At 48.9% G+C, this 12,381-nt stretch overlaps 1 protein-coding gene across 1 annotated transcript in view; it reads right to left on the reverse strand.

Moving 5' to 3' along the window:
• The window catches only part of LOC147668181 (putative cation-transporting ATPase 13A4), a 197,309-nt gene that overhangs the window by 104,058 nt on the left and 80,870 nt on the right, over window positions 1-12,381 (reverse strand). The window contains exon 9 of the mRNA XM_086948722.1: window positions 297-414. Within this exon, the coding sequence (XP_086804848.1) occupies window positions 297-414 (118 nt within the window). The remainder of the gene's footprint in view (window positions 1-296; window positions 415-12,381) is intronic.

The raw sequence follows: 12,381 nt of genomic DNA on the forward strand, positions 1-12,381 counted from the left end.
GCATGATCTGTGTTCACCCATGACAACAAAAATTAGCATCAGGGATTCAGACATTATTAAGTTGGGACAGTCAGGGCAGGAGTCCACGTCCATTACCACGCAAGGGTCTATTCGGTCCAAACACTGATGATAGTCTTTACTGATTGAGCCCAAAAAGTGAATAATTAGTGATAGACTGCTTTCAATCTCACAGGGAAAGACGGCACCAGCGTCGTACACATTGTGAAAACACCAAGCCGAATTGGCAAGGCAGGGGAAAACGTACATGATCCAAATATTGGCAAATTTCACTGTACCTCTTCAAATTTGCCAGTTGGGAGGGATGCCTCGTCTCCAGGGTTTTACAGGCCAGCCCGATCACACGGAACCCTTGCATGGTGTAGTGCTGGAGTTCACTCAAAAAGTTGACAGGCACTGTTGAGAAAGAAGCATAGAACATCAGTGTAGGTGACTCGTATAAAGCGAAACGAAGGCAGCAGTATTATACAGCAGGCTGACATGAAGAGCTGTACAGGGCTCTTCTTTGTTCATATTTGTCATAATCCAAAGGTCAAAGTATACATCAAATCACCTCATCTTCATGGACCTCCATCGGCTTCCCTTGCCAGTCCGCACCATCTTCAAAAGCAGCTGCATTATTTACAAACCATCACGACCAGCACTCCTACTTGTCTAGGAGACGAGCTCACCATCTCTGGTGGCTCTCACACTCCTGTAGCCAGGACTCCATCAGACTGCAGAGTAACAAGAAAAACAGACTGCAGGCTTCCCATCAATGCCCCCGGATCTCAAACATCCCCGTCATCAGGACCTCCCAACGCTGCTCCGATATCGTAAAGATTCCGCTCTTGAAAGAGACCGCATCACGGTGCATGAACCATCCAAAACCAGCTTCTTGTTCTCTCACTAGTTGACTTTATGCTGGACTTCAATGATGTCCAGCTCGCCACTGCCGTTTCTCTATAGAACTATAGAAATGCACACTTGTACATAACTAGATATTGAAATACAGCCCTTACTTGGCATTAGTGGAGGGCACATGTGCCACTGGTGTGGTCTTGTAGAATCATGAGCTATCAGGGTGGTGGTGTCTGCATTGATCTGAGGTCCTTACAGACCAGAGCCTCATAAGGGGTGTGTGGTCTCGCCGCCTCGCTATCTTGCTTCCTTTTGAGGTCTTCCAAGACTCCCTGACCTCCGGTTGGTGTTCCTACCTCCAGGTGTCCTTGTCCTCATCCCCCTGTTTCTGAGTCTCTTTATCATGGTCGTCTTCGCCCTGCCACAACCTCATAGTCTCCCTGTGCCTGTCTCTATTTCTTCTGTCACGGTGTCTAGGCTTTGGGAGATGTCTGGAACCATGCAGGCCCTTTCCACATTCACACTTCGACACAAAAAGGTTTCGGACAGGAAAGTCCAGGTTGGGGTCTTGGAGGTGATGGAGTACCAGAGCACAGTGATTGGCTGTTCGGAAGTACTCAAGTATTTCAGAATGGAGGTCGTTCCTGGTTACTCCCACTGTGTGTGGACTTAGGTTTGTAAGTACAAACAGATTCAGCGGTCACTTGTTCAGTGCCTGGTATTGCACGTTTGCTGTGGCTTTCCACTATCACTGCAGTGCATCACTGATCCTTGCATTCCCATACGCACCTCTCTAAGTTTCCTTTCTCTTCCTTCCCTTGAACCCTTTGCTCAGGGTTGATTGTTGGTGCTGGTCCGTCTCCTCCTCCGCAGGTCTTGAAACCCTACATCATCTGCTCTCCCACCTGCAGGAGAGGATAGATTGCTTGTTTTTCCTCCAATGTATTGAATGTGTGCTACTTTAGGAGCATGGAGGGTTTCTGTTCAAAGGTCTAAAGTTAGCTGCCAAACGGCTCTTCCCCAGTGGACTTCCAATATAAATGACTCGCCTCTATCTGGGAGCAGAAGGACCTCTAAAGCACACACCTTCTCTCCGTTCCAACTCCCCATCTTCCCCTCACCATCTATGCAGGGAGGTGGAATCTGACTGCATTGTTACCCCACTTTTTAGGTCTCGCCTGTCGATGCGCATGCGCATCGAGCAAGCGAGACTATGGGGGCTTATCCACTCTTTATCCACACTGCAAGGAATCGTGGCGATTCCTTGCAGTGCCCGTGACTTTTAAGCTCAATGCGCATGCGCATTGAGCTTAAAAGCACGTGCACGTCCGTCTTGTTTTACCCGCTCCGCCCCCTCCCCTTCCCGCCGTGTCGCATTTCTCCTCCCCCCTCCCCTCTCTTCCCTCCGTCTTGTTTGTTTTACCCGCTCCGCCCCCTCCCCTTCCCGCCGTGTCGCATTTCTCCTCCCCCCTCCCCTCTCTTCCCTCCGTCTTGTATGTTTATTTTACCCGCTCCGCCCCCTCCCCTGCCCGCCGTGTCGCATTTTTTTTTAAATCCCCACTTCCCCCCTACCCCCATCAATGCCAACACTGACGCCGTGCTCTGCTGCTTGTTATGTTTAGCTTCCCCTTATCTTTGCTCCCTGTCTGATTCCCTCTGTCTTTCTCCTTCTCACTCTCTGGGGTTTTCGTGGCCGTTCACTTTCCATTCTATCCTCCTGTTTTCGATCTCACTGCATATCTCCGCCTCTTCCTACCCGTCTCTCATCCCTGTTTCCTTTGTTTCCACTCTCGGTACAACTCTACCCCTTTCTGTTTTACTTCCCAGTGCTCGCTCCCTTTCTTCAATTCTCTACACCTTCTGGTCAGGTTTTGTGTAAATTCCCTTTCCCCGATCTCTAAATTTCTCTGCTGGCTGTCATTTTGAATGGTCTCTCAGGGGTGGCATAATACATTCTGCAGCCCCTTGGAGGCCTCTGGGGTACCTATGCCCTCGGTACGTGGTGTACCATATACTAGGGACTGATAAGGGTGCCCCAGAATCCAATCTGTAGTGTGCTTAAAGTACGAACACAACCAATTTAGGGAGAAAGCAGATAAACTGGGGTCCTGATTAGCAGGATCCCATTCAGACTAGTCAAAAACCAACAAAACACCAGGAAAACAAGCATTGGAAATGCAATAGGTCTCGCAGCATTAGAGTTAGTGCTTTTAGAATTGTTTATGGGTTTTTTTGTAAATCTTTAGCATTTTTGTTTCCTGTAGCCAATGCTAAAGAATTAAAAAAAAAAGCCATAAACATTTCTAAAAGCTCTAACTCAAATGCTCGGAGACCTATTGCACTGTGTGAGGGTGAGGGTTGAGGGTGAGTGAGGGTGAGTGAGGGTGAGGGTGGGTGAGGGTGAGTGAGGGTGAGTGAGGGGTTGAGGGTGAGTGAGGGTGAGGGGTTGAGGGTGAGTGAGAGCGCCTCTCTGGCCCCTTTCCCTTTCCTCCTCTCAGCTGCTCCCTACTCCCCCCCCCCATTCCTGCTCTTACCGCTGCTCTCTCTGCCCACACCCTTCCGTCTCTCCATCTTCCCACTCCCTCTGCTCCCGCTTCTGACACATGTACATTATATTCTCACAAGAAATAACGCCCCGACACGTTCCCGCAGCGCAGCATATGCCAAAAACAACACCGCCGCTGCTGCCGTGAGCAATTCACGTATTTCCGGCTATTTGCGCGTCCACAACACTGTACGCAGAACAAGAACATCTGGGGGCGCCGCCATGCTTTCAATAATCTCCAAATTCTCCACGGACCACCCTCCGGCGTTTTTCACAAAGCTGCTCCTATTTCACACTCCCCAGTCTCACGTGGTACACCCCTCCTACCAGCCTTAGTGGTACTCAACCCATACCAACCCCAGAGATCTTCTTGCCATTCCAGCTTCGCGCGGGTTCTCTGTCCTGCCACTGTCCCAGTGCGTTTCTACCCTGGGAATGCCCCACCGTGCGCCGGTCACAATATCTCACAGTGTTCGCACCTTGCTGTCTCGCTGTGGTGCTCTCTCTGCCCTGCAAATCTCTGGCCGTTTTCCCGCTCTATCAACTCCCAGTGGTATTTATGCTATAGCCCCCTCCTGTGGTATTTCTGCCCCCCATAGCTTTGCGGTCCCTCACTCACCCTCAACCCCTCACCCTCAACCCCTCACCCTCACTCACCCTCACCCTCACTCACCCTCAACCCCTCACTCACCCTCAACCCCTCACCCTCACTCACCCTCACTCACCCTCACCCTCACTCACTCTCAACCCCTCACCCTCACTCACCCTCACCCTCACTCACCCTCACTCACCCTCACTCACCCTCACCCTCACTCACCCTCACTCACCCTCAACCCATCACCCTCACTCACCCTCACTCACCCTCACCCTCACTCACCCTCACCCTCACTCACCCTCAACCCCTCACCCTCACTCACCCTCAACCCCTCACCCTCACCCTCACTCACCCTCAACCCCTCACTCACCCTCACTCTCACTCACCCTCAACCCCTCACCCTCACCCTCACTCACCCTCAACCCCTCACCCTCACTCACCCTCAACCCCTCACTCACCCTCACTCACCCTCAACCCCTCACCCTCAACATCAACCCCTCACCCTCACTCACCCTCACCCTCACTCACCCTCAACCCCTCACCCTCACTCACCCTCACCCTCACTCACCCTCACCCTCACTCACCCTCAACCCATCACCCTCACTCACCCTCACTCACCCTCACCCTCACTCACCCTCAACCCCTCACCCTCACTCACCCTCAACCCCTCACCCTCACCCTCACTCACCCTCAACCCCTCACTCACCCTCACTCTCACTCACCCTCAACCCCTCACCCTCACTCACCCTCACTCTCACTCACCCTCAACCCCTCACCCTCACTCACCCTCACCCTCACTCACCCTCAACCCCTCACCCTCACTCACCCTCAACCCCTCACTCACCCTCACTCACCCTCAACATCAACCCCTCACCCTCACTCACCCTCACCCTCACTCACCCTCACCCTCACTCACCCTCACCCTCACTCACACTCACCCTCACTCACCCTCACCCTCACTCACCCTCACTCACCCTCACCCTCACTCACCCTCACTCACCCTCACCCTCACTCACCCTCACTGACCCTCACTCACCCTCACTCACCCTCACTCACCCTCACTCTCACTCACCCTCAACCCCTCACCCTCACTCACCCTCAACCCCTCACTCACCCTCACTCACCCTCACCCACCCTCACCCTCACTCACCCTCACTCACCCTCAACCCTCACCCTCACACAGTGCAATAGGTCTCCGAGCATTTGAGTTAGAGCTTTTAGAAATGTTTATGGCTTTTTTTTTTAAATTCTTTAGCATTGGCTACAGGAAACAAAAATGCTAAAGATTTACAAAAAAACCCATAAACAATTCTAAAAGCACTAACTCTAATGCTGCGAGATCTATTGCATTTCCAATGCTTGTTTTCCTGGTGTTTTGTTGGTTTTTGACTAGTCTGAATGGGATCCTGCTAATCAGGACCCCAGTTTATCTGCTTTCTCCCTAAATTGGTTGTGTTCGTACTTTAAGCACACTACAGATTGGATTCTGGGGCACCCTTATCAGTCCCTAGTATATGGTACACCACGTACCAAGGGCATAGGTACCCCAGAGGCCTCCAAGGGGCTGCAGAATGTATTATGCCACCCCTGAGAGACCATTCAAAATGACACCACAGGTCTGCTACTGCAGCCTGTGTAAGGTGGTGCATGCACTCCTTACAAGGATATAGGTTCCCTATATATATTCTAAATCGCTGCACATATAAACCTGTCAGTCACCCCTATGGCAGGCCTTTACAATCCTGAAGGCAGGGTGCTAGTTTTTGTGAAAGAGAGGACCCCTGCACGAGAAGAGCCCCTTTGAAGCCTTTTGGAACCTATTTTCCGGGGTTGTCTGTGATGCAGCCAACCATATATATTTAAGTGCATTATGACCTTGCTGTAAATGCCAACTTTAAAACGGCTGCTTAGAAACATGTCGTGTTTGGTGTCAAACACCTTGGAATCCTGCCTCCCGCTAGTAACTGGTGGGGGAGGTATGATACCACCCTTCTAGAGGGACTTATGTGAAACACCGGTACACCCAGTATCAGCTTTCTCGACCTGGGCATCACAAAATGGATGCTGCCAGCCACAGACACAAGTCTGCCCTCCTGCTGCTGAGCCGAGCTCAAGCAGAGGAAGGCCTGACAATAGGTTTACTGTCACAGGGAGTTGTGACCACCTCCCAGACAGACTTTAGTGTATTGGGGCTGGGTGGGGACACTCAGAGTGGCAGAAAGTCTGCACTGGGGGCACATTTGGGTCACTTTGATTTTCCTTGGGCTTCGCTGGTTGCTCCAGACGTGCCATGACTCCGCATAGCTTGGAGTCTCCTGGACCTTGCTGGTCCTCAATGTAACCTGTTTCCTCTGCCCACGTGAGTTACCTTTGGCAAGGCTTGTTGGTGTTCAATCCAGACATTGACCTCCCCTCAGCACTCTACATCCTTCGTGGGACAGCTCACCCCCGGACTTTGGTCGTCTCCTTCTGGTCCCCGTGGTTGTGGAGTCAAGCAATTTATCTTCACACTTGAAGCACCCGACATCGGTGGGCATTCGTCTACTGAGCCCCATGTCACTCTGAAGTGACCCAGACTCTGTCCCCTCTGCTTTCAGGTTCTTCTCACCTCGGATTCAGGCTTGGATTCCACCGGACACTTTTCATCTTCCTGGCAGCAGCACTTCTTCGCATCACGCCATTGAAAACGACGAGGGTTTCCAGCACTTGACCCCTATGCACCTGGCTCCTCCCAGATAGGTAACACAAGTACCTCGGTACTCACACGGGTGCTGGCCTTAGAACCTTCTATGTTCCCCCTGAAGTGTCCTTAAACTGTAATTTTCCAACCGCGACTTTCCCATAGAGTTGTACGAAGCTCGCATCTGTGTTCCCACACTGCACCCGTCCTCCGTGGGCTCCCTGTGAGAGTGAGGTTAAGCACAAGAAGAGAAGAGGGAGGAGGGAGTGAGAGAAAAATAAGGTGTGTGTAAAGTAACTCATGTAGGGAACAGGAAGGAGGGAGCAAGTGGGTGGAGTGTGGAAGACGAAGCCCTCCATGTCTTGCAAATAATTACAAGCATTGGTAAGGCGACTAGGTCTCATCTATGCAACAGCTATTGGCTTTGCCAGTGTGTTTTAGCCATGGTCTGCACCTGCATAGCTAAAGGTTTGTTTCGACACACAATCTAAGTGTAAAATAATGTACGTCATGGGAGGTTTTCATCAGAACTGGATTATAACATGTAGACAGCAAAATCGGAAAAGAATGAAAAGAGCTCCTGCAATCCTGGGTGGAGTCTGATAGAGGATTCTGGAGTCCTCTCTTAGATATAGGGCGATGCAGCCGGAGTCATGAAAGGATATCTCCTCCTTGGTTGTGAGTTAAAAAGTAGGTACATCCACCTCCCTTGAGAATTGGGTAATTCCTTGACCACTGATTCGAATCTGTAAGCAATCTTAACTCAAGACTGGCACTGAATGCCAAAGTTCACCAACGCGGATTAGTCCAGGTCTCTTCGCCCTTAAAACTATGAAGAGTTTCGAAAGGGTGGTTGTAGAACCTAATGCATGAATGAGGACAGATCTAAACCTACATGCATTGTTTACTTGTGGATGTAATTTGTATTCTTTGGTTATCTGTGTTAATAGCACGCATGCACTTTATGCCACACAACTCACTAAAGTCACGTTTGTATGTCATTTGTTTTGCAATTTATATATGTGACAGTCATATACTAAATTCACCATTATAATTAATATATATATACAAAAATTTAGCAAACAGTGTTTGCGTGCGTTTTGATTCATATCCATGAACAGATTATTAAGTGCATGTTAATGACACTGCTGGGCTTTCAATTGTTGAATTCCTTTGTTTGCTAAGTATTTGCATCACTCGGCAGAACTCATTGTAGATCATATGACTTATACCCAGGTTCTGAGGGACACAGGATTACCCCATTATCGTTAATTGTTTACAGAAAGCAGCAGTTGTGAAAGAATTCAGTTTGTAGGCTAGGCTCCACGGGATAGACCAAGACCTGCTGGACAGCTTAAAACACAAAGCCAGCAAATAGAAAGCAAGCAAATGTGAGTTACAAACCCCAGAGCCAATGGTAAACAATGGGCGGGATACATTCCCTGGGAAGCTTTTCGAATGTCCCCAAGATGTCACTGCAAACCAGACACCTGCACTGTCTGGTGGGCTGCGACCTAAAAAGGATGAGGACCAGATCTGGGTGGTAGGTGTGCTGATATCTACGTGCGTCCCACTCGAGGTCCCCTCACAGCCCAGGTGTGTCTCAGTGACCCTCTCCTGCGCAGCCCTGAAGGGATGTTGGAATGAACTGCTCGCATGGTCCAGTCGTTCAATTGAAGACCAGCACGACCGGCAGTGAACATGGGGCTGGTATTTGAAGTGGGGAAGGTTGCTCTACTCTACAGAGGAAAAGAAATCTGAGCCCTGTAACTTCTGCTCAGGGCACACTACTGATGAGGAGGGCTTGGAACAGTAGGGAGGGTATAAGAGAGCAGGCACAAACAGGCAGGGCTGAAGACGCAGGAGAGAACACCTCTACACAAACATTTGGAGTCCTTGGGAAGCCTTTGGTGTGCCCCATCCAAGATGGCCACCACCATATAAACGAATTCTACACACTTGAGAAGGAAACCCACAGTTTCCTCCTACAAAGAAGCTTTCTTAGACACCTTTGAGGTACTTCCTGCTGCTCAAGGGTTATTTTGCCACTGCTTCTGTGTCTCCTCTTATTATACCACACTACCGTTAAGAGACTGTTTTTTTTATTCCACAAAGCGTTGCTACCATCTTGTGTTGATGACTTCTGATTGGATCAAACTTGGGATCGTTACCTTGCAGCACGTCGACCAGCCGGTACAGGAGTGGTGGTGATGCTAGTGGGTTTATTAGTTTGAGTACCTTTTCTAAACACATCTGATGTTTGTGAGATCTCTTTGTTGTGTGTGGTTGTGTACTACTGGTGCTGCCTCTGAGACTACCAGGCTCTTCCAAGGTGCAGATGCCGCAGGTGTGGTTAGTTCATCACTGGTTTATGGTGTAAAGTTAGGATGGGATCAATGTCGCTCCTCACCCTTCCCAGTTGCCACCTAGTCAGGTACGCACCTCTTGCAATACAAAGCAAATCGGGCAACTAACATAATGTTATGTTATGTTATGTTAAATAGGTCTTTTATAGCGCACGGCTACTCCGAGGAGTGTCCCGGCGTTTTGTACTACATGACCTAAGAGGGGACAAACAAACATAACAGTGAAGCATTACGTGTATTTATAAAGCACACATTCAGCAGTAGGTATATTGGCACTGAATAACAGATGTTTGCTGTTACCCAACTCCACGGTACACATTTTATTGACCACAGATGGATGAAAGGTTGAGTGGGCCTACCAGGATTTGAACCTGTGACCATGAGGTCTAACACAGGCCCCTCCAGTGGACACATTAGTCCACTGAGCAACCAGACCCGGAAGGTCACACTTGAGCTTAGTGCACGCGGGCACAGTCTGGAGTTTGGATCCGATGGCGTACAAATGCATTTCATCAGGATCTAGGCAAAGTTTGATACATGAATGAATGTACGTTGAGAGAATGTGGCAGAGGACACATAATGGCTGGTGTAGCTCCTGCTGCTCCATTAATGGGGAGAGGGTGAATAATGTGTGGTAGATGCCCCCATGCCTTGCTAATGTAGGAAGGGGAGAATAATGGCTGGTACGGTCCCCACTTAAGGTGACCAGATGGCCCCATGTCAGGGGATGCCACCTTCCCACCAATTTTACATATAATTGCGATCAGGTGTGTTGGTCCAATGAGCTCAATTAAGATGGACCAAATCTATAACTCCCAGAATAAACAGTTATGTAAAAGCAAGGCCCTTGAATGGAAAAGTGGTGACATGGAGCCATCTGGTCACCCTATCCCAGCTGCTCCTCTACCTTGGCAGTGGGAGAATTGTGGCGGGAGTAAGCCTCACTTCTCAAACATCACAATAATTATCTTGGTTCCCTGATTAATTTTGAACATTGTCTTTCAATAAGAGGAATTCCCCATCAGCATTGCAGTCCATCTGACTTTTGTTGGGCTGGTCAATAAATGATAATTCTTCTGGTATAGGCCCCAGGTATGCGCATTGAATCTGTAACTTAGAGGCAGGACATTTAACAACCAGCATAGTGCAAGAGCAGCCCTCAGCTACAGGATGCAAAGCTACACGAATACAAATGGGTTCTATGGTCTTCGGACGGCCAGTAGACTCTTAATGGACCCTGCTACATCTTACTGTACTGTGTAAAGAGACTTGTCCCGAGTCAGAGTAATTTCAGGGCTGAAGACGGTGCCTGCAAGGATCTGGTGTGAGGTGGTCATGCAAGTCCTCAGAGAAGAGTTGCTAATACCTCTCGGAATGTGCTCTCTCAAGGCTTTCCCAAGCCACGTTCAAAACACAGAAGTCCCCACCATTCTGGTAATAAAGGCCCCACTGGCCCAAGTCTCCAGAGTGAGTGTCTACTGCCAGCCTTCCACCAGTCTAGTAAGTAGGCTAGAGGAAAGACCCATAAAACTCCTTTAGGAAAGACCCATGTCAGCACCACTACAAACAGCATTTTCCAAATAGGGAATGACTGAATGACTGAGGGTATTTCTAAAGCAAACTATTGCCGAGGCGTCTTGGCGCTGTGTAAGATAACTGAGCAAGGGCTAGCCAATATATCATTGTGTAAAAAGCCATGTCTTGATTTCCTTCCTGAACAACCTCCGGTTGGAGATCTGTCTAAGCTGTGATGGGATTGAGTTCAATAACCTTGAGGATAGATGGGAAAAACCCTTGCCTCCCCATCGTTGTCTTTTGAACTTAGAGACAGTGATCAAACCCTGCGTAGCAGACCTCAAAAGGCGCGTTGGATGAAAGCGAGTGAATAGATGTTGAAGGTCGGAGGCACCATTTCCGGACAGTGCCTTGTGGACCAAGCATAATGTTTTAAAGTCCACCCGCAGTTTCACTGGGAGCCAGTGTAACTACCTAATTGAACGAGAGGTGGGGTGATACTTAGGCAGATTAAGAAGCAGTCTCTCTGCTGCGTTTTGAACTTATTGCAGCTTCGCCATTTGTGCAATGCCAGCTCCAAGATAGAGGGCATTGCCATAGTCAATTCTGGAGAAGATAGTGGCAATTATAACAGTTTTCCTGAGACAGAAAGGGATAAACGGCAAAATCTTTCTCAGCCCTTTAAGCTTGAAAAAGCATGCTGAGACCACTTGGTTAATCTGTGGCCTCCAGGACATGTCTTTATCGAACACTATACCGAGGTTCTTAACTTTGGCCACTGGGGCCGGACAGGCCCCTGCTGAGGTGGGCCAACAGAGCTGGTTCCAGATAGATGCTTTTTGGCCGAACCCAAGCATTTCCGTTTTTCCCGTATTCAGCTTTAAGAAGTTCTGTTTCATCCACAGCATGACCTTCGACATACTGAGGGAAAAGTCAGCTGCCTTGGATTCCACAGAATGGGAGACTGACACGATCAGCTGAGTGTCATCTGCATACGACACCAGCTCAAGGCCTTGTTTTTTAATTAATTTCGCCAGGGGGGCCACATAGATATTAAACAAGGTGGGCGACAACGCAGATCCCTGATGAACTCCTCCAGGGAGGGTGAATTTTTCTGATTGATAACCATTCCAGAAGATAACTTGTTCTCTATCGGACAAAAAGGAGGTCAGGAGATCCAGCGCTATGCCCTTGACACCCGAGTCCCTGAGCCTCGTGGTTTACGGAATAACAACAATTTTGCCTATGTCAGCTACACATTTCTCACCGTACCTCAAAAACTTTAAAGGCTTGAGATCGCGGAGGATCATCTGCAACAAACATTTTAAAAGCACAAAAGTAAATTTCTTTAGAAACCAACTGGACAATGCTAGAAATTGTCCGAAAAAACAGTTTGGACTGGTCCAGGTACAATCCAAAAAGCAACCCAACACTTTCCCCACAGATTCTAAACCTCAGCTAAATTGCAAGGCTTCATGGAAAAGACAAGAAAGATCGAACATTACTTGCGATCATCTACAGAGCATCTTCATCTCACACCTCATTGTAGCACCCCCACTCCCATGACTGCTGAGACAACAGGTGGCACAGCTCGTACCCCCAAAAATGATACTTCGTGGAGCATACTCAAAACTTTTGATGAAAGTGCCTTCTTCAAAATCCTAACAACCCTAAAGCCCTCCAATACCAACAAATGTCTTTAGTGAGATCAAAATGTCACTACTCCCTGTCGGGACTAAAATAGTCCATGCCCCACTGATTCCAGGATCGATCCCTAATTGCCATAAAGCTAGGCAGGGTACCCCCCATTTTTTTTTAAAAC

Source organism: Lissotriton vulgaris, unplaced genomic scaffold (assembly GCF_964263255.1).
Source record: "Lissotriton vulgaris unplaced genomic scaffold, aLisVul1.2 SCAFFOLD_2870, whole genome shotgun sequence".
NCBI classification, from domain to species: domain Eukaryota; kingdom Metazoa; phylum Chordata; class Amphibia; order Caudata; family Salamandridae; genus Lissotriton; species Lissotriton vulgaris.